The sequence below is a fragment of the Acipenser ruthenus genome, chromosome 10 (genome assembly GCF_902713425.1).
Source record: "Acipenser ruthenus chromosome 10, fAciRut3.2 maternal haplotype, whole genome shotgun sequence".
NCBI classification, from domain to species: Eukaryota; Metazoa; Chordata; class Actinopteri; order Acipenseriformes; family Acipenseridae; genus Acipenser; species Acipenser ruthenus.
In genome coordinates, this window is record NC_081198.1 from 8,179,492 (window position 1) to 8,203,127 (window position 23,636).

The 23,636-nt window shown below is 39.1% G+C and overlaps 1 protein-coding gene across 3 annotated transcripts in view; it reads right to left on the minus strand.

Moving 5' to 3' along the window:
• Positions 1–16,881, minus strand: part of ptch2 (patched 2) — a 30,584-nt gene extending 13,703 nt beyond the window's left edge. The window contains exons 1-7 of one of the 3 annotated variants that reach the window (XM_059031657.1): positions 16,292–16,874; positions 14,657–14,849; positions 6,134–6,323; positions 5,952–6,021; positions 5,703–5,794; positions 524–719; positions 276–397 (exon numbers count right to left, since the gene is read on the minus strand). In XM_059031657.1, the coding sequence (XP_058887640.1) occupies positions 276–397; positions 524–719; positions 5,703–5,794; positions 5,952–6,021; positions 6,134–6,323; positions 14,657–14,849; positions 16,292–16,438 (1,010 nt within the window). In that variant the 5' untranslated portion in view covers positions 16,439–16,874. Of the gene's footprint in view, positions 1–275; positions 398–523; positions 720–3,612; positions 4,962–5,702; positions 5,795–5,951; positions 6,022–6,133; positions 6,324–14,656; positions 14,850–16,291 lie in introns of those variants that run through there. The other 2 variants (XM_034005175.3, XM_059031658.1) reach the window with 2 other exon arrangements.
• Positions 16,882–23,636: the final 6,755 nt, after the last annotated feature.

The window sequence follows — 23,636 nt, forward strand, 5'->3', positions numbered from 1 at the left end:
AAATCCCTCCCTTTTTCAAATGATGATTAGTATTTTGTTTTTATTAAAAAAAAAATAGCTACAATAGTCTGCCTTCCCCATAACCCTTACTTTTACTGACAAATAAGAGCAAGCTTTATGTGGCTGTCCATCATGTTTAATTGGCCAATCCTATGCAGAGGTTAGAGGTTGAAACTGAACCTCCCTCATGCAAGGAATTCCTCAGCTGTGTGAGGTTATTTAGAGTCAAAAGGCCAGCTCTCCCAGGCCTGCTAGAGGATTTTCCTGTGACTCACCTGAGCAGTGCGTTCTGGGAGTCTTTGGCCCTGCCGCCCAGTATCAGCTCCTCCTGCCAGTGCATGAATTTCTTGGAGAAGCCGTGACAGCCGCCGCGCAGCTCCTGTGCAATGTCAGGACACTGGAAAAGGGGGGGGGGGGGGGGGGGGGGGGGGGGAATTAAAAGTGAATTTAAAAAACAATCATTTTAATTTCAATAAGTCCCTGTTAGGTACAATGAACCCAAAGGTGGTAGATGCTCACTCACCTCACACAGCACTTTGTTTGGTGCACTGTCGGGGCAGTCGGGGTCAGTTGGGTCCAGACATGGTCGGTTCATGTAGGCGTGGCCCACCTGCGCCTTCTCCAGCATCTCACGGAAGCCCTCGAGCGATGTGAACTGACCCAGCTCCTCCATCAGCTGCACTGGGTCCAGGTTCATCCACTGGATATCTGGCTTCCCTCTGCAGAACAAAAAAAACAGACAGTCAGGGACTTTTCTCTGACAGAACTGAGGGTCTCATTTAGGCTTGTAGATAGCACAACAAATATCCCACATGTAATCTAGGGCCTATAGACTGCCAACCTCATGCATATACATTCAACCTACTGTGCCACAATGGAACAACGTATTTCCATCTTAATTGCTTTTCGCTCTTATTAGACTAAACTAACCTGCCCAGCGGCGACTCAAAATATATGAATGTCAGCCCCAGCACCCCAAGAACGGTTGTTTTGGTCATCCTTGCTAAATCTTCATTGCCAGTGCCAGATGCAGAGTAAAGCAGCGTATATTATCCTGTTACACGGGGCAACAATGCAGGGTAAGCCCTATCGGCAGGCTGCTCGCTCCTATTTCTCAGCGTTGTGCATCGAGTCGTGACGATTACCTTTGGCTCTCAAACATCTTGATACCACACTGGGGGGTGAAGAGAAAAAACAGCCGTGCTTGTCATTCTGCAGAGGGGCGCTGATAAACCAATTCCAGTCACTAGCCTGGGAATTCTGTGTTAACTTAGATTTTCTTCCCTTAATATCAAATTGCATTCAAATAGTAAAAAAAACAAACAAAAAAATATATACCTTGGGTTAGGTGGCTGATGTACTTTTATATTGTTTAATTTATAGTAACCCAACATGGGAATCCCTAGAGATAAATATGAAATAGAATTTAGCAAACTGCTATTTTATGCATCAGGCTAGTTTTGTTATGTGTTTACTATTTTACCAAAGGATAGGCTGCTGTGACTTTAAAATACACACCTGCACAAACAAAGTCTGAACTGAAAGAAAAGATGCCAACAAAAGTTTCAGGTGCTTCTTATTTTAAGCGCTGTTTGTTTCTAAGGTGGGTGTTGGTGGGGTTCAATTATGTTGGTAATGAACCCCTCCCTCCTTTCTCAGCAAACAGTTAGATTATGGCACTGCCAACCTGGGCTGCACTCTCTCATTATCACTGTCTTTCCTAAAACTGGCTGCAGCTTTGATGTCTCCCATTCTCCCTCCCCCTTCTCTCTCTCCCTGCGAGTTACAGCTCTCTTCTGGGGGGACGTTAAACCATTAATCTCTTCATCTGTAAAATATCCTTTTGTAGGTTTTTCTCTCACACTTACAATGACTGATTTTATTTGTCTCCACCCCCCCCCCCTTCCAAACCAACCCCCTCCCCTTCCATCTCCTGCCCCCTTCAGCTCATTTCACTGACTTGCAATAAAAAAGAGTGAAAAAAAGAAGTGTTAATGCCGTGAAGACGAGGGAGCCAGGATGCTTACAGTACAGACAACATGCCACAAAGGTTTGGCTCGGTAGTTGCTTTTATTTTATTTGTATTGTATTATTGGATTTTCAGCCGTTTCTGAAGCAAAGTTTAATAACTTGCAACCTTGCAGTGTGACCCCTTTGGTGGGGTAAGTTGACTTGACCTTTCCATGCCCCCTATGATTACTGCTAAGAGGCAGGAACCCACTGGGAATGAGGTGTTGCATCTCTACTGAGCAATCCAATGGTACAAGTTCTTACTTTCATTATTTACCAACAGCAAAAGCTGAACACATACGTTACTAAACAAGGGAAATAAAATTCAGCATTTCGTACTAATTACCGATATATTTTTTAAAGGGAGTTTTAGATACATATTGAGGAAAACAGACTGCATGCTAAGTATGGAAATGCACACTTTTTGAAACTGAACCTGTAACACTTATATTTAATGTTTGAAACTACTTTTTTTTTTTTTAACAGCTCAAGAAGCATGACATCTTTTGTCCCCTAATGGCTAAAGAGATATAAAACAGAGGGTGTCATTTTTATAAAAAAAAGAATGACAAGGGTATTTTAACAAGACCGCCGCCCCCGGCCGGCCACCAAAAAACAGGGAGTAGAGAGAAAAAAAAGACACACAAAAAAGCGTCCAAACTCTGGGCAGAATCTCACTCCAATAATTCATGAAGAGTGGCTTCAAATAAAGCTGCTTCTTTCTGATTCCCACATACCAAGCGGCCCCGCTCCTGTCTGCAAAGAGAGGCTCCTTTATCTGCTATTTTTTGCTTGAGTGAGCCGGCCCAGGCCCTTTTGTTTTTCCATAGATTGCTGCTCTTTGTTCTCTAAAGTTTTTTCTCTCTCTGCTCTCTCTCTCTCTCTTTTTTGCTCTGAAAAAAAACTCGACTGAACTGAAGCGGAAGCTGGAGAGGACATTCACTCCAGCAACCCCCCTCCCCACTCAACCCCTGAAAAACGAAGTGACCAGAGAAGGAGAAAACAAATGGCAACAAAATAAACAAAAGCCGTATAGATTTGAAGGGCTATTTTTTCAATCTTAAATGAACAAACTAAAAAGTTTTCTTCCTGACATTTTTTGCCATTCGTCTGAACCCTGATAAGGTTCATCTTGTTAAGATTCAATATAAGATAAGATCACCCTCTTTTTCCAAGTTCTGGTTTAATCTTCATTCATTCCATCAATGACAAATGACGAGTCACGGCTGAATCATACAAACAAAATCCTTTTACATGTGTATATGTATGTATGTATGTATGTATGTATGTATGTATGTATGTATGTATATATATATATATATATATATATATATATATATATATATATATATATAAGGGGGTCATCCAGCCCACTCTATTCCTAGTTTTTTTTCTCTATAGGCCCGTGGCATGAATAATGCCTGTTTTATTTGTTGGGCAACTTACAGCTTTGAGCAACGGTGATTAACATGAGAATGAGTGGTGTTACCAGTTGCTAACAAAGCAGGGCCCCCCTATAGGATCCCTCACTGATGGACACACACTCGTAAACTAAAAGAATGCTAACCATTGTTTGACCCCCCCCCCCCCCCCCTCCGGTTGACCACCAAATTGCTCTTGCCTTCCACAGCAACAGCAAGGGGACGGGTTCGAATCCCTCTGCCAGTATAAGCAACAACCTGTTTCCGGTGTGTGTGTGGTTACCGGATGGAGGTATGCATTGGGGAGCAAGCTGCTTTCATCCAGTTTAGGCTGGGTTTGAGGTACAAGGAAGTAAAGTGACCTCTTTCATTTAGTAAAAGCATATGACGTGGTTCATTTAGATTTCCAGAAAGGTTTTGACAAAGTCCCACATAAAAGATTACTTCTCAAACTGAACGCAGCAGGGATTCAAGGAAATGCATGCACATGGATTAGGGAGTGGTTAACATGTAGAAAACAGAAAGTACTAATTAGAAGAGCCTCAAAACAGAGCGAGGTAACCAGTGGAGTACTAGGTCCTCTGCTCTTCCTAATCTACATTAATGACTTAGATTCTGGTATAGCAAGCAAACTTATTAAATTTGCAGACGACACAAAAATAGGAGGAGTAGCAAACACTGTTGCAGCAGCAAAGGTCATTCACAATTATTATTATTATTATTATTTATTTCTTAGCAGACACCCTTATCCAGGGCGAGTTACAATTGTTACAAGATATCACATTATTTTTATATACAACTACATTTTTTTTTTTTTTTTTACATACAATTACCCATTTATACAATTGGGTTTTTACTGGAGCAATCTAGGTAAAGTACCTTGCTCAAGGGTACAGCAGCAGTGTCCTCCACTGGGGATTGAACCCACAACCCTCCGGTCAAGAGTCCAGAGCCCTAACCACTACTCTACACTGCTGCTCACTCTACAATGATATAGACAGCATTCAGAACTGGGCAGACACATGGCAAATGACATGTAATACAGAAAAGTGTAAGGTACTGCATGCAGGCAATAAAAATGGCCACTATAAATACCATATGGGAGATAATGAAATTGAAGAAGGAATCTATGAAAAAGATCTAGGAGTTTAAGTTGACTCAGAAATGTCTTCATCCAGACAATGTGGGGAAGCTATAAAAAAGGCCAACAAAATGCTCAGATATATAGTGAAAAGTGTTGAATTTAAATCAAGGGAAATAATGTTAAAACTTTACAATGCATTAGTAAGACCTCATCTAGAATATTGTGTTCAGTTCTGGTCACCTCGTTACAAAAAGGATATTGCTGCTCTAGAAAGAGTGCAAAGAAGAGCGACCAGAATTATTCCGGGTTTAAAAGGCATATCATATGTAGACAGGCTAAAATAATTGAATCCATTCAGTCTTGAACAAAGAAGACTACGCAGCGATCTGATTCAAGCATTCAAAATTCTAAAAGGTATTGACAATGTCGACCCAAGACTTTTCAACCTGAAAAAAGAAACAAGGACCAGGGGTCACAAATGGAGATTAGATAAAGGGGCACTCAGAACAGAAAATTACACAGAGAACTGTGGGAGTCTGGAACCAACTCCGCAGTAATGTTGTTGAAGCTGACACCCTGGGATCTTTCAAGAAGCTGCTTGATGAGATTCTGGGATCAATAAGCTACTAACAACCAAACGAGCAAGATGGGCTGAATGGCCTCCTCTCGTTTGTAAACTTTCTTATGTTCTTATGCCTAGGTGTGAGAGAGGTAAAGCAGGCACTGAGACAGTGTGGCTCACTTGTTAGAGGTCTGAATATCTGTCTATAAAACAAGGTGAAGAAAAGCAGAAAGCAGGACCACCAGCTAGAAATAAATGGGTGATCAGCTGGGTGATCTCACCAGACAGCCATAGATAGCATTCTAGTTTTAGGGCTAGAAGATAGGTCACCAGTTTTAAACCTAATGTAGGATTAGCTGGTTATACTCTGTCTGAAAAGACCCCAGCAGGGTGATGTGTGTGTGTGGCCAAGATGGGAGACTGTAGCACTACACATTTCACTTGATTGCAAATCTCAAATCCTATCCAATTATATTCAAATGATACAGCCTTTTTCAGAAAAACAACATTTTAAATGATGTCTGACAATAAAATAATTTAAGGCAATGGGCTATGCAACCAAAACATGTACAGGGTAAAGCTGCTGTCCATATAGTGAATCTCATTGAGTGAAATAGTTACTTACGGAAGGTAGGCAGAGCCACCCTGGAGTTTGGCTCCCTCCCAGAAACAGTCCAGAGGAGTCACAATCATGCAGGGAAAGAGCTTGTCGATCATCTGGAGAAAATCAACACAGTGCAGGGTTAGTGTTTACAAGTTAACGTTTACAACAACAGCACAAATATTTCTGATTCTAACAGATGCAACACTTTCTGTTGTATTGTTCTGATTTGGACAGCATCCCCAGATAGCAGGCAGGGCTTTGGACACTTACCCTCTCAATCATTCCATTCTCGATGACAGGGACACCCGATTTGTAGCAGATTTTGTTCAGATCCCACGACCTATAAAATCAAAGTTAAACGTTAAACATTGAAACCCTAGAAAAAACAGATTTTATTTTGGCGACAAAAAAATAAAATAAAACGTTTGCATCCTTACAACTTAAATACTTACTTTCCATACAAAGACACCTGGACTTTGCTGGCTGCTTGTGCGGCCTCGAGGTGCTGCAGCAAAGCTTCCTGCGTAAGGATGTTGGTACCTCCCCGTTTAGAGGTCTGAATCAGCATTTGTGACGTGAAGACAGTCTCCTCTCCTTGTTTCTCCTTGGTGTACCTCAACTCTCGACTCACACGGCTGCCAGCTGCAGAGAAAACCAAAGCTAGTTAATACACAGCAGGGCTAACTGTACTCAGTTGCAACTGAGCTGCACTATAACTGCACTGAAATGCAACACTGTCTATCTGCAGTATAGAGATCAGTCTGCAGCATCTAAAGGGTTAAGTTAGCGATATCCTAGTTAATTCATACATAGGTCTGTTAAGTATGTTTTATTTTTTTAAATTTCTAACCAACTAAATAGCAAGCAATACAAATCACAGAAAGTAAGCCACAAGAAAACATCTTTTGATGGGTTGTGCACAGATGTTGCTTGAATATCTAAATGGGTTTTAAGGATTTACAGGATTATAGGATGGGGGGGGGTAATAATTATGTGCAAGGTTGACAAAGTTCTATGTGGTAATTTCTAATTTCCAACCCCCCCCCCCCTTTCTCATTGCTTTTCTACTTCCTACACAGCTCTGCAATCCTAACCACAGACCCACCAGGGACCCACAGCAGAGCTTGAGGGGGAGAGATGCACCACAAGCAGGCAATCTCACAGCCTTATTATTACAAGCTATATATTCTACTTGTGTTTGGATTGTCGTGCCTTGGGAAGAGTTCTGAAGGGTATATTCTGCCACGTCTCTGAAACAATGCAAACCGCACGCACGCCTGCATGACTGTGCCCAGTTTATTTGAAGACGCTTAGGCACTTAAACAAGACAACCATTTTAGCATGCACGCTTGTTTTTACTCACTTTGCCAACTTGGTTTGCAGGAACTTTTCTGGCAAAAGTTTGGCCAATGCAACAAACAGTAAAAATCCTGCAAACCAGCACTGACCAAATGTGTCTCATGTGATAATGTTCACTCTACCAGCACAGCACCCCTCTCACGCTATGCTGGAGTGCAGATACAAAGCACTAGAGGAAGCCTCAGAGTCCAACTCTCTAATTAAGTGGGACCATCATAAAAAGACAAGGCAGGGAATCCACAGTACCACCAAGGGCACATTAAACACACCACACTCCACTTCAGAGGGGCTACGACATTTACTGTACCACACTGGGATTTTTTTCATGTTTTTCTGTCAATATAGAATAGTCCAGAGCAATCTCTGGATATTCCCTTTATACCAAAACAGTTACTGAACTCTGTCACATACTCAAGTGCCAAGTAGTGGAGCATCCCTGCAGCTATACCTATGAAACTCAGCTTCCCTTTCCAACTTGACTTTCCCCATGCAGCAGGGCTTAATTTGTAACAAAACTACAGCAGTATCAGATTATTTTTGAAAAACACCAGATTTATAGACAGTCAACAGTAAAGGAGGCTCAGTGTGCTGGGAAGAGGAGACAATTCACAGAATGTTCTATTGCACAGAAGCATAGTTTAGTTTGATGATAAAGGGCCCAATTAGGATTTTAGGCCCAGGAGTTTTTTCTTTCTTTTTTTTTTTATGTATTTCCTCTCCTTCTGAGCATTGTGTTCACATTTAATGCAATCGGGCATCTGCAGGAACAGAGCTTCAACCTCTCTCCCTGTAATTATAGGGCTCCTGAAGTAAATTATAGCTATTTGTGTCTCGTTCCACCCATCTGGACCACCCAGACAGGGACCAGGGCCCCGCCACTCAGCAATTGCTCAGCCACTCACCAGATGGGAACTCTGCTGCTTGTGGTTACAGGCCCTTGCACTTAAAGGGACAGGCACCGAAATAGTAAAAAGAACTTGAAGGAAAATATGTCAGGTTCCCTCTATAACTCATTGAAAACCAGGCACAAGGAATAATTTTGTTAATGCTACAAAGTCAGCAAATTACCAGACATGGGTGAATGAGGGCTGCATGTACAAAGCTGTAACTAGAAGTTGAATGTTACCACTGTTGAACTTTAAAGTTGGGAGACATTTTCTTTAGTGTGTCGACTACAGCTGTTTCTTTGTGCCATGGTGTGTGCATACATCACACTATGTCGTACTATGCTGTACATCTTTGTGTGTAGTATAGAGCATGAATACAATACATAGCTATGATAATAGAAAATACAGGCAAGTAAACGTATTCCACATAATTAAATACTCTAAATCATCCAGGAATAAAATACACTATAAACTAAATTACTTGTAAAAACCACAGACAAGCAAGATACAATGCTATTGACACCGGAGATTTAAAGAGGGCGGGGGATCTCACCCAGCGGACGGCTAGCGTATCAGGCCAGTAAGAAGGGCCCCGAGCTGTATGAAATGTGACGTGTAATTAACCACAGAGTTAGAGTCCCCTGTGCTGTGGTGTCAGCTCCGCTGCTGGACTCTGTCAGCTCCAATCTCACTCACAATCACACTCCCTCCTAAACACTCTCTCTGGTCCAGGGAGCTACAGTACAGCTTTCCAAACTTTTATTATCTTAGAATGTCATGAAAAGGTTCTTTTTGTTAAGAGGTTCTGAAATGTGTACCTCATATAAAAATGTTCTGATATTATGGTCCTTGTCCAGGTCTCCAAGGTTTGCCCAAATTCCAAAAGCAGTACCATTTAAAACAATTGCACAACTTTCAAACAGAAACTTCTCAAACTGCAAGACCATTTGCTATTAATTAGTGGCAAGTTTACTTTTTTCTTCTTGTTATTTTTCTCCACTGCTAATTACTTTGGACCCATGGTCCAGTCCATTTGAGTTAGTATTATTTAAAGGCTGGCTACGTTGGCTAATCAGTCCCAGTAATGGAACTCTTCTCTGCATCAAAGTGTTTTTTCTACATGATCGCTGCAACCCAACCTTAGTGCACCAGGGTATGGCAACATCCTCGCTGCAGACAGAATGCAGTGTGGGATGACATCACTCAATCATACTGGACTGCAGTAAGCAAGATACTGCCAAGGGTTACCAAAGTCACTGAGAGTAAAACAGAATTCATATTATATTTAATAACATGTAAAACGCTAAATTAATGTAAAGCCACAATATAATATAATTAAACTAAGTGATTTGAGTTTCTTGGCACAATGCTAGTCACAACATGGGGTGGGCCACCTTCAAAGTGTTGTGGGCCAGATTAGCTGGATTAGGGAGCCATTGAAAGGACCCATGCTGCTTTGGAGGAAGTCTTGGTGAGTGGTGTGCTGAAAGACGCATTTTTACCTGTTGTAGCCACCCCAGCTTCCCAGAAAATATACAGCGAAATTAAAAGAGATGGTGTATTGGGAAAGCAGTTCTAAGCTGTTCTTTGGAACGAGCTCTTGTCAAAACATGTCTTGTCCTCTGTTGCTTTGTTTTCCCTTAACGTGCTGAGATCTCACTTGCAATATTTTCTGGAACATGTTAAAAAACCTAGCAGTGAAAATTTGGTCTCTTTTCATGAAAAAAGCCTCTGAAAAATAAATCCCCCCCCCCCTTCCTAAACAACCAAACCCCCCTTTTTCGTAGAATTTAGTAGCAGATGGGTGCTCCACCTCAGCTCAGCAAAGAAAGAGCCTAGGCTCCAAAGAATGAATATGGGCTTTTGTCATTCATCCTGAATGTCTTTCAGATGTTTCCCAACAAACAGGAAAAAATAAAGAAAACTAACACAACAAAAGCAAAGAACCAAGCCTTCCCTCCCAAATAAAACTATGCAAAAAGGGGGGTTTGGCTTCATACCTTAGCTATAGAAAGTCTGAGTGTGAGTGTGTGTGTGTGAGAGTTTTTGAGAGAGAGAGGGAGGGAGAGAGAGAGGAGAAAAAGACTTAATTACCAAGGGGTTTTGTTGAGGCCTACTTCATGGTTTGAAGCCTAAGAGGTCTTTCATTTTTGTGTGTGTGTGAGGCCTACCATTCAGAGACTGTGAAGTCCCACCTAAAATGAAACTTAAATTAAGATAAACTTAAATCTAGATTTCTAAAACTAGTTAAGGTTAAGGGAAGTGCCATAAAAAAGAAAAGATTCAGTTAGGAGTAGGACCTATTCAATCCTGAGACTCCTGTCAGGGTTGACATAAATTTCCACTGGTGTTGGCATTTAGGCACTTGCCATTTCCATATGTATAGGCTTGCCTGTACTAATTATGCTAATCATCCCCACTGTTGGCTGCTGTGAAAAATGGTCGCATTAAGCACTCCACTGCCTGCTAATACGGCTTAATGTGTGGTTGAAACATACATTCATCCCGTTGTGAAAAGCAAAATTTTTCCACATTGCTGGCTTCATTCAGACCAGAAATGAATTTATTGAGCCCAGGGACCATTTTTTTTTCCAAGCATCCAGAATTTTTTTTTTTCTTTTCGTTTTATTTTGACGGTGTAAATAGGATAGAGAGATAAAGAGACGAAAACAAAATCCTTGAAAAAAAAAAGAGACTGGTATCGCTTTATTTGAAGCAGTGATAATTATCAGCAAAAGAATTTCCAGGAAAGGTTTAAAATCCAGGTTCGCTTTTGGGATCACGTGGCTAGTGATGGACCCTGAAGACCCAGCTAGCAAACTTCACCACCATGGGCTAATTTTGACACATTTTGAAAAGAATCTCATCTGACCATTCCCTTATTCAAGTTGCAAGGTTTTCCTCACATAGATCAACGTAAACAAAGTGGAGATACTTTAAGAATACCAACATCACACAGCATCAGCACAGTTCAAGCAAGAATATGCTGCTTGTTCATCATAGCTCAGTCTGCCCAGTACAGGTTATGGAGTTCAGGACTGATCTCCATTGGCCAAGACTGTGAATGAACAGAAGACCCCAGTCCCTCAATGCTGTCAATTCAACCCTGAACATTACATTCATGAACAAAGTGTTTTTAAAAACAGAATTATAGGTGCTTTCAGGAGTGTGGTCGTGGTGGGGGGGTTGGGGGTTGGAATAAACATTTTCTGCTGACCCAGGCTGACTTTGGCCTTGTTTATTCTTTCTACTCGTGAGGTCTGCAGCTCAGTAGTTACAGTTTATTTATGTAGCTGGGGCCCTGTGGCTTGCAATTCACCTCCGATAATGCTTGATAGAGCTTTCTTTCTCTGGTTCCCGGCCGGGACTGGGAGACTGTGTATTTTTTAATGAATTATTGCATTTACCTTGCATTTTTATTTAGATAACCGCTCTGAGCGCAAATAACTCAAAATTTCCTGCGAAAGCCTTGTTTATTTGAGTACTCTGAAAGGTGTCTCCAGTGCTCCAGCTGGACCCTTCAAATCACGCTGGCACTTGTGTTTTCTTTCTTTCTTTTTTTACTACACACAACTCTCATTATAAACCATTTTGTGAGGTATCATAAAGAAGGCATTCCACTGACTAATTTAATAGGATTTCACACACCCACATACACGCACATCCTTAACAACAGCTTTAGACTATTAATGTAGTCCTCTGCCATTGAACATAATGAATTTGATTTAAAGTGAAACTGACAAGATTGTTGTCAGACTTTAAAGACCTTGAAAAGCATTTTTTCTTTTTTTGTTAGATGCATTAATTTAACGGCTGACAGTGATCCAGCCGTTAGTTACATTTACACTTACTGTAATTTGCATTATTAATCTTGGGACCTTATCCATAATACTACAGCTGCAGTACAGTCCCAATAAAGAATTCAAAAGTCAACAGTGTGGCTATAGCAATGCTGAGCATTCTGATCAAACCCAGGCCCAAGGGTGCAAACAGTCATGTGTAGTCAGTCAGAAAAGATTTTATTTGATATTATATATTTCTAAATTCAACAGCTTGGAATGTGGAAAGCTGGGCATTAGTACATTCTTTTGATTGGCATTGTGTAAACATGACAAATGCATCTTTTTTCATGGATCAGAGTTATATTGAAGGAAGTACAGCATTTTCACACTGACATACAGTTCAGCTACATACTGTAAAACAACAAACATGCATTTAAATATTCAAACTGCACTAGGGTAAAGCATTGAGTCCAGCTAATGAAATTGAGAAACCCAATTTCAGAAAACAGAATGTCTCTTAATGTTATTGAACATCACAATAACTGCTTTGTAACTGCAGTTATACAGTAAAGTGCAATGTTATCATTCCCATATGCACCTTCAAGACACCTTAACAAACTATGCTGTTGTAAATCACAAGCTATTTTCAATTTCAATAGTTTTTAAATTGAGCAAGAGTGAGTCTTACAAATGTCAAACAGGCTAAATGTAAAATGTGAACCCCTCTGGATTGTCCTGTCCTGTGCCCCCCCAACACCCCCCTCCATTATTCCCTTTTCTTCCTGTTAACAATGCACTCAGGGCCCTATTATCTGTGTACTCTGCCTTTTCACTCACATAGCCTGTGATTTCTCTTTCCCTTTTTTCTTCTCTCTCCCATCTATTTTTTGGCAGCACATTTGCATTCATTTTCTTCAAGGGCATGTGGGGTGCAAGTCCAGGTATCACCCCAAAGGGGGAAAAAGTGGACAGCAGACCAGGGGAACCCCTTTTGCTGTATTCTAAAACTATACTGGGAAAAACAACCCAATCAATCAATGTGCTTGCCTGCTCGTAAGCACCTCAGTTCTATTTAAGACTTACTCCCTTAAATACCTCTGCCCAATGTTCTTCAGAATTACACAGTAGGCTTTAGGAAAGTCAGTTTAGCAAGCAAATATATAACTACAACTGCAGGTATTAATATCAATGTGCAGACAGAATTTGAGAAAATGTCTCCACAAAGATAGTAACTCCTTGAAAAAATAATGTTGTGGGGATGTCCCCACTTTGTAAAACATGTTTTTAGGTATGCCTTAAAAAAAAAAAAAAAAATACAGTAGTTTGTTGCTGACTTTCACCCTGTGTGGAGTTTTGTCTGACTGGAGAAATTAGTAAATAAAAATATAGTGAGAGTCAATGAGAAGTTCCCACAAATATTGGAATGCAAACGTGAGTGTATGTGTGCGTGTGTGTGTGTGTGAGTGTGTGTGAGAACTAGCCTCTCGCTGTTACCAAACCACTTACTCTCCATTCAACTTAGAGCAGCTTTGTCAATGGGCTATTGGGGGAAACAACACAGACAGAAACTTTAGAACAGGCACAGCCTCTTAAAGGCACAGCATTCTCCTTTTTAAGCTATTGGAATTTCATTCTAAGGCAATCATTTGCCATAATACATTAAGCGCTGCGTTCAGCTCTGTTACAGTTAGTTTATCTTACCAGGCGAGTTTACATTTACTTCCATAAGTCTGAGACAGCTACTGCTACTTTTAAAATATATTCTGTCATTACTAAAAGATGATTCCATAGATGTTTTATACTACATTAAGTTTTAAGAACCCCCCCCCCCCCCATTTTTTTTAAATCCAAAAAAGCTATCCGCCTATTCACCTTTGTAATCATCTACTATACTGTACGTTTATAGTAAAAATTTGGTTTTGCATTGAGGCAAATCGTAACAAATTAAGGAATAGGAAGTGAAAAAACAGGGTAATTAAACCTTATGATAGATTACAGCTGTTGTAGATAACTTTGCAGTTTTCAACAAAACCACTTAAAAATACAGACAAAACTGACCGGAAAATACAAGAAACCTCTTTTTACAACTGCCGTGAATCCCTTAGTGTGTGTGAAACAGGTGGGTAAACTTAGAGGCAATCGCTATTTTTTTTTTTTTTTTTTTTTTGGGGGGGGGGGGGGGGGGGGGGGCTTTATTCTTGAATGGAATCCAAGAATAGTTTAAGACCACACAGGGAGCTTAGGGGGAGGGTCAGGGCCTGAAAGACGGCTATAACGATTCACACAGCCCATCTGCTCCTGGGATCAACAGCAGAGCTAAAGCCTGGGGGCTTAGAAAGAATTCGAGAGTGTGAAAACCAAATAAAACCCACCAGCTTCGTACGACCCAAACGTGCTAAGACAAAAACGGAAAAAACTAAAAACAAATACGGAATCTGAAATTTAAGTGCCAAAGAGACAACTTTTCAACAGGAAAAAATGCAGTCAAATTCAGACACCGCCTCAACGAGACACAACAGCCTACCGCTGGTACGCGTGTTTTAAGTCCATAGTATTATTCCAGTTTTGTTGTTTATTCTGCAATTTTTAAAAAGAAAAAAAAAACACCAAGCGATGTTCAAAGCATAAACTTGACATGGTACTGTTGTTTCCAAAGCAGTTGGTATGATTGCAAACACAAAGTAGCAATTACAAAGTAACAATATGTCACTGTAAATAAACATCGCAAGACTGTAAATAGACAAAGAAGCACAAAGTTATGTTCTAAACTTTGAGGACTGCTACCGCAACGTCGAACCTATTAATTTACTCACACGTGATAAATTGCTGACATTCCCCTTAAATAGACATACATCCAATTATTCAAAAGGTACATGGTCCAGTTTGGCAACTGATCATGTCTCTTCTCTGCAAACCCAATAGTAAAATATACAGTATTATTACTGACCTTCCACCCAAAGTTGTTCGATATCCGTCTCAATTGCTGCAACCCGCAATCCGACAGCCAAAGCGCCAAATACAAGAAGTCCAATGAAGAGGACCTTTCCACAGTGCCGCTGGATCTGACAGCCCAGGGAGAAGAGCAGGGCCTGGAACCTCGCCCGAATCCACAGGGGGGCTTTCTGTCCCACAGCCTTACCCTGCAATATAAAGGAACACACCCATACATACAAATTACTCGGGGTTCAGAATGGACTCAGCCCATCTCTCAGGTATCAAGATATTTACTTTTCTTTTCTGCAATTGAAGTTATCAACTTGGGAAGAACTTTGCTAAGTGTTGATATTACGGTAGCGTCTGCCCGCACATTACGTTATTTGCCACATACCATTTTCTAGAAGCGTGTGCTTGTTTTGGGGATTGTCTGTGCATTCCTAATTGGCCACAGGTAATGTCACCAGTGTCAAAGGTTTCTTTCCTATTCAATTCTAGCTTCCGCTCTCTGCCCACTCTGCCCACACTACAAAATAACCACACTATGATCTCAAAAAGACTTGGGTGGCAAACAACCGTGACTGATTTAGCTCTAGAAATACATGTTATTAACAATCTAATGTCATTATATACCGTCAGTTTATTGGAAGCAGAACATTGAGACCTCGTAAGCTTCTAATGTCTTACATCCATCCATATTTTTAAGGCTTTGATAATCTGGAATGCATTTTTCGGTGGTGTGCTGCATGTTTTTTAAATGCTCCACGCTGCTCTAAGCAGTCAGAAAAACAAACCCACAAATGCCAATATACCCACTTCCCTATGAAAAAATATATAATCTGTATTTTGTCACGAATGCTTATGTCTTCAGCTGTTGATTCAGAACGCCTCGTTCTCTATTTTCAGGACTTTGTTAAACGCGTAACAGTCCATTTAATACGTTTTAAGTATTTTTCTCTTATTTGTTATGGTATATGTGCACGTTTAATCTTCATTTCTAAAATTATTATTCCCCGAATTCTGACACTTTTCCAAACGCACGTACACTTCATTGATAGGTCTGTCAGATAAAACTTAATCAGTTAATTCCTCTTGGGGACCCACCGCATCTTCAAACAAGCACAACAGCCTATAGATTCATTTCGCAAACCGAACATGTCATTTACAAAAGAACCACACTCAAAATACATATTTTTATAGAAAGCTTTCGAGTTCAGATTACCCACGTTCTACCCACAGCAAATTGTTTTGTCTGAAATCAGAACAAACAGTTCAAGTTAAATCGGGGTTATTTAAAATAAATATCAAACTCTTTTCATTCAGCGTGTGTCTTTAGCTGAACTTTGTGAAGCTAAAGCATTTTAACACTTTTCACAACATCCTTCCATACACTTTTTAACCGTTTCAAAATGTACATCGCTACACGCTAGTTTAAAGCGTTTGTTGCAGGGACATTAGATACAGATAAACGCATGGGTTTACAACAGCCAATACACTTCTTTAAAATACCTTGGATATCGCAAATATTTTTTAACATTTACACCTTAAAACGTTGTTTACCTATCCTAAATGTTAATTTTCTGGGGCTATTATGTACAAAACCTTCGTTTACATTTTTAAGCATGTGTAAATACATTCGATTTGTCACCTTTGAAATCTGTTTTAGTGCGAAAGCAGCATGGCAATAACTGGGTCTCCGGAGCAGATCTGAGTTTGCAGGCAGGGCAGAACGCGTATAACTCGGGGGTAATTCTCCACAGATACTGGCCCCTGGGATACTGGGATCCGAGGCCATAGTCCAAACAAGAAAACGAAGCTCACAATAAAATGAGGAAGAAGAATCAAAGCGAAATTCAACAAAATCAGCAATAATCCAAGAAAAAGAAAAAGCGCATCCAGGGGGTAAAAGTTTGGAGAAAATCTTCTACTCTTTCCTTGAGCCAAAGTCTTGCAACTCCATCCCAACATTATGTGTCCAAATCCTTATAGATCCTTTGGTCTTCATTAGCCCAGATAGCTTGTAAAATATAGTTAAGAACCAGGGAAACACTAACGCAGATCTCTAGGTCTGCTTCTGATCCTGTTGCAGTAACATTTGGAGAAGGGAGCCCCTTCGCAAATCCTGAAAAGGGAGGTTTGATGGAAAAGTGCTCTGGTTCTCATTGGCCAAGGAAGACGCAAATTACTTTGCAAACATCTCCTATTATTAGCTGCTAAGCAACAGCTCGCCAAAGTGGAGAGAGAGGGAGACCACCCAGGCAGATCCTTCAAATCAGTTGGGGGGAGGGAGGGGGACTACCGAGCGAGTGACTGAGCGAGTGAGAGAGAGGGAGAGGAAAACTCTTTCAATAAAATCCCGCACATTGCAATCCTGCTCTGCACATTTCCTAATGGTTAAACTCGCTTTATAAAAAGCAATCTGACATACCATCTATAGTGATATAACAGATACAACCCCCTTTAAACTCAAAATCAGATACACAAAAGAGAAAGAAAAAGAAACCCGGAAAGGTTTTGGCATGCATTTGAAATGGGTTTGTTTTTATCGAGAAACGAACGTTTACTTCAACAAGCTTTTCTGAAAGCATTTGAAGAAAACATGAGAGAGTTATTTTATGCGCTGCGTTAATTATTACATATTTTTTTAAGGATCACCATGAACTTTGGACAATTTGCCAGTTGTATTCTTATATGAATTAGTATTTGTGGAAAATAACAATATACAGCTCTGGAAAAAATTAAGAGACCACTGCAAAATTATCAGTTTCTCTGGTTTTATTATTTATAGGTATGTGTTTGGGTAAAATGAACATTTTTGTTTTATTCTATAAACTACTGACAAAATTTCTCCCAAATTCCAAATAAAAATATTGTCATTTAGAGCATTTATTTGCAGAAAATGACAACTGGTCCTCGAATAATGCAAAGAAAATAAGTTCATATTCATTTTTAAACAACACAATACTAATGTTTTAACTTAGGAAGAGGCATGCTCTCCACCAGTCTTTCACATTGATGTTGGGTGACTTTATGCCACTCCTGGCGCAAAAATTCAAGCAGCTTGGCTTTGTTTGATGGCTTGTGACCATCCATCTTCCTCTTGATCACATTCCAGAGGTTTTCAATGGGGTTCAGGTCTGGAGATTGGGCTGGCCATGACAGGGTCTTGATCTGGTGGTCCTCCATCCACACCTTGATTGACCTGGCTGTGGCATGGAGCATTGTCCTGCTGGAAAAAACAATCCTCAGAGTTGGGGAACATTGTCAGAGCAGAAGGAAGCAAGTTTGTACCTGGCTTGATTCATGCGTCCTTCACAAAGACAAATCTGCCCGATTCCAGCCTTGCTGAAGCACCCCCAGATGAGTCCAATTTTCAGCTTTGCCCAACACCTGGTCGCTAATGGTTAGACGGAGATCTGGAGAGGCCTACAAGCCACAGTGTCTCGCACCCACTGTGAAATGTGGTGGAGGATCGGTGATGATCTGGGGGTGCTTCAGCAAGGCTGGAATCGGGCAGCTTTGGCATGAATCAAGCCAAGTACAAGGTTGTACTTGGCTTGAAGGTTGTGATCAAGAGGAAGATGGATGGTCACAAGCCATCAAACAAGGCCGAGCTGCTTGAATTTTTGCGCCAGGAGTGGCATAAAGTCACCCAACATCAATGTGAAAGACTGGTGGAGAGCATGCCAAGACACATGAAAGCTGTGCTTGAAAATCAGGGTTATTCCACCAAATATTGGTTTCTGAACTCTTCCTAAGTTAAAACATTAGTATTGTGTTGTTTAAAAATGAATATGAACTTATTTTCTTTGCATTATTCGAGGTCTGACAACACTGCATCTTTTTTGTTATTTTGACCAGTTTCATTTTCTGCAAATAAATGCTCTAAATGACAATATTTTTATTTGGAATTTGGGAGAAATTTTGTCAGTAGTTTATAGAATAAAACAAAAATGTTCATTTTACCCAAACACATACCTATAAATAGTAAAACCAGAGAAAGTGATAATTTTGCAGTGGTCTCTTAATTTTTTCCAGAGCTGTATATATATGTATGTCCCTTTTGCAAGTGTGGTTTACTCTCACTAGGGTAAGGTGCTTGGTTGTCAGGTGCTTCTTTATCAGAGACTGCACAAATATGGCCACATATCCCTTAAACACCTAGCACACCTGTCACCATAGCTACTCATGGTGGCCCTACATCTATCCATCCATATGTATATATGCACACATGCATACAGAATCTAACAGACACTGAATGAAGCTTCCTGCATGTTTTCAGAGGTTAATACCTGTCCAGGTGTGAAGCTAAACTAAAGGAATAAGAGCCTATTTCTACAGTATCTCTGTTTATGATTTCCCTCACCTGTAAAAACAAGGTTGAAGCAAGGGTCTGTTTTTAGGACCACACTGTATCATCCTGGACATGATCTATAACTCACTCACAGTCAGGCTGATTTATTTCTTCTGCACCAGAGGGCACCCAATTAAAGTAACTAGAGACCCTAAATATCTGCGGTCCCAGAAGAAACAGGTTTAAGGCAAGACAGGCTCTTTTTTAACCCAATTTGAGCAGGGTCAGAAGCTTCTGGGTGAGTGTAGAGTAAATGACTGTGGCACACCCATATGCAAACCCTGGACGAGAAACTATGGGCCAGATTCATTAAACTCATTTATATTACAAAACTACTACCACTATAATAATAATAATAATAATAATAATAATAATAATAATAATAATAATAATAATAATAATTTGTAGGAGTGTGAATAAACTGTATATCTGACTTTAAAATCGGAGCTGCAATTGCAGCAGTTGGCCATGTGGCAGCATTGTTTGCTTCATTAAAATATACTTCAGTATCAACATCTGGGCACTGGTACCACTGTATGCTATGTTAAGGTATCAAAAGAGGTTAACCAGATTCCTATCTGAGTAGTAACATTTTAGTATATTACTATAAATTACCAATATTTTTTAATTGATTTGTTAAGACTGCAAAGTATATGATTTAATAAGCATTCACATGAATCACTCATTAATAAATAAATTGAAAATGTACAGTATAACGCCTATTCTGAGTATTCTTTTCAATTTGAAGTGTATATTTAATTGTAACAGTGATGAGTTACATGTAGATTTGGACATACAGTACAGTACCTCCGATTGTGTTGGTGGCTTTTTTTCAGTCACTGTGGTGAATGCAAAACATCTCCCACAGGTAAGCCTGTCTCGAAGTGACCCCTATTAGGTTTGAGAAGTTAAACTGTGTGCATGTTATTAGCATTTCGTTTTAATGGCATGAGGTGGAATAACGTCGCTGATTGACGTGTCTAAATCCTCAATTGTAAACTCTTCCAGTGGGTGGTGCAGTCTTTATTCTAACCTACCATCCACTGATAGCTCTATTTTCTGCACCCTCTACACTCTGCATGGATTGTGTTCTTCTTTTCCTGGTTTTTAACAGCAGTACTCTAGCCAACTCTGGTAGAGTCAAAGCATTCTCTCTACTCAGATTTCTTCATTTAAACTTGTGTTTTGAGTCAGTTATTAATCTTCTTTGTAGTTCTTAATACTCTTGTTGCAATATGTATTACATATTGTTTCAAAACTAGAAATCCAGAATGTTAGGCTACTCTAATTAGTTTATTTATTTATTGCAATCAACAGTTTGTCTTTACTTTAGACTAGTGGTCAGTTACACATCATTTGTGAACATACATCATAGGTTAACAGTCTTTTAAAATGTTAATACAGTACATGCCTTTTATTTATAATAATAATAATAATTGTGCATAACCAGTTGTTCGTTTCTGTCATCAGGCTACCCATTATTTTTTTATTTTAACAAAATAGTAATAGTTTGTGATAAATACCCATATGAAAAAATAATATATTGCAAATACATTGCATATGTATTGAAATATATTTCCAATATATATTTAATGCAAAATATTTTGAAAGAATATATGAGAAAATATATTTTGAGTCATATTTTATTCAGTATATTTTATATTGATGGTAATATATTGTTCCAAAGTACTCCAACACATATATTTTAGTATATTTTAAATATCCTGCATGGAATATCATAAATATATGAAAAATATATTGTCCGATATTTAAGCAGTATATTTTCTATTGATGGTCATACATATTTTAAATGTATTTCACCCAATATATTTTAATATGTACTTAAAATATCCTGCATTGAATATATTAGAAACAATACATAAGGAAATATATTTTGTGATCTATTTAATGCGCATATTGTATATTAATGCCAATGTGTGTGTGTGTATATATATATATATATATATATATATATATATATATATATGAAATAGTTTAAAGCATATATTGCAAGTAATTGTTATAATACTGCAAGGAACATATTCTGTGAGTGGTAATCTTACAGAGTTCTTTAATCAACAAAGAAAGAGGTGGATGGGATGCAAACATAGCTATATCTACGTGAATGCAAATTTACCAGAATACATTTTTTTTCAAGAGGATAAATTGCTATTGTTCTGCCTTGAACTTCTTTTCTAACAGGGACACACCTTATAACTGGTCCGGACTATTTGGCCAACGGTTGCATAAGTACAAAAATAGCCTCCAAAAGATTACATCATGGTAACCTTTCTCATATTAATGTCACACTCATGTATTCTGAATATATTTTATACTAAGATACTAATATAGATAGCCATGGTAAATGTTCTATTTTACATAATTTCGTATTAGAAATATTATTACCATAGTGTTAATGCGTTATGTATAAACCATTACACATTTTTACACAGCCGGGTCATGTAATAATACTGTTCCCATTCTATAAATGGTCTTCGCATGCAAGATGTGTGGAGCAGGGCACCCGCTAAAAACTCAATTTGTTTAATTTAACGAAGAAAAAGGCAGATGGAAATTTGAGCTAATGTGGAATGTGAAGAATTGCCCTGTGTGGTAGACAAGGCCCCCTTTAAGCCTAACAAACTGAGGGAGGTCTCGGCTGAGGTCTTTAGGCCTTGAATAAATAAACTGAGGAGATGACCATGCGCTGTCCAGATATCTGCCATCACACAGCTCTTAACATGAACTTCTGCAGCCCCAATTAATACGTGTGGGCAAAAGCAGCTCAACTATCGCTCATCATCGGCAAGAGCTCAGGTGGGGTTTATTTATTTAGAACGCAGTAAAAATTAAGGCCAATGTAGCACAAATATAAATTTAAGACATTCAAATAATTTAAAACGACTAGGCTAAATTAATCTTCATCCTGCATTTAAACAAAGTAAGTAAGGAGCTCACTTTTATGGGTATAAAATTATTTCACAGGTGGAAAATACACTGCTAGAAATTATTACACATAATTATAAGGAGGCAGTGTGGTCCAGTGGTTAAAGACCAGCGTTTGTAACCAAAAGACCGCCGGTTCAGATCCCACCTCTGCCGCTGACTGACCCACCGTGTGACCCTGAGCAAGCCACTTTACCTCCTTGTGTTCTACCCTGCAGATGAGATGTTAAATCAATGTCCTATTGTAAGTGACTCTGCATATAATGTGCAGTTCACAGCCTACCTCTGTAAAGTGCTTTGTGATGGTGGTCCACTATAAAAGGCACTATATAAAGATATAATATATCTCTGTGTTGTTTTATTTTATTTTATTTTATTTATACTAAGAACATAAGAACATAAGAAAGTTTACAAACGAGAGGAGGCCATTCGGCCCATCTTGCTCGTTTGGTTGTTAGTAGCTTATTGATCCCAGAATCTCATCAAGGAGCTTCTTGAAGGATCCCAGGATGTCAGCTTCAAATTCACTATTTATACTACACTATACTATGTCATCTTATTTCCTGACAGGTTAACATAATATTGATCATTTTAATTTTAAAAAGTAGGTTACTGCATACATTACATTTTAGGATCATTAAACATTGTTTAGAAACGTAACTGAAATAATACTGCTTGCAGCTGATCGGGTTAAAAAAAACAGTTTATGTGCTTCGCACGGGTGGAAAAAAACTACAACTCCCAGAAAGCCCTGCTATTAGCAGTCCTGCTAGATGTGAAAATTAAACAAAAAAAAAAATCTTTATTTAGAACATGCAAAAAAATTATCACAAATAATAATAATAATAATAATAATAATAATAATAATAATACATACATACATACATACATACATACATACAACATCCTCTGAAAATGTAAACTTGTTGGCTCGTGAGAGGTTTGAAATATGTATTTTTTTATTATTATTATTATTGCAAAATCCTTACCAGATTAGCATTTTTTTTTTTTTTTTTTTTTACTTTATTTAACACACGCCCTGGATTATTTTCTGTCAGTTTCTGTCAGAAAACCACCTCGATACGGTCATCTGAAAAGTATTGCTACGATTCTCTGAAGTGCCATGAAAAGAAAGAAAGAAAGAAAGAAAGAAAAAGCAACTACACGAAGGAAGTTTAATTTCAATGGACTTCAGCATTCTGTTTTCACATTAAAAAGGGGGACAGAGAAAGTTGCCTTTCCAACTAACAGTGAGGTTTTGTTCTGTGAATGATGTTTACAAAGCTTAAAATATTCTTAACCCCCAAACTGCCTTGTTACACAATAGCGTGTGTACATGTAGGCATTGTCAGTGTCCGACAGCCCTAGAGCGGCAACCCGCCACCCACCGCCAGCGATAGGATTAATTATGATAATGTATTTCTTTTCCCCATTGTCACTGTAATGAATGGTTCCTCTAAAGATTTTTCAGGCCTCTTTCTTTGTTCCCTTTTTAGGGACGTATTGTAGGACGTGCGGTAGCAGGTGGCAATCCCAAATCAGTCCTTTTGTCTTCAGGGAGGCTTTATGAGTAAGAACTTTTTTTTTTTTTAACTAAACTTGAAAGCTTAATCATAATAATTACAAATATTTTGCATGGGCACCACCACATAAACACAGGTATGTTACTGAGCATCTCATTTTGGGCACATTT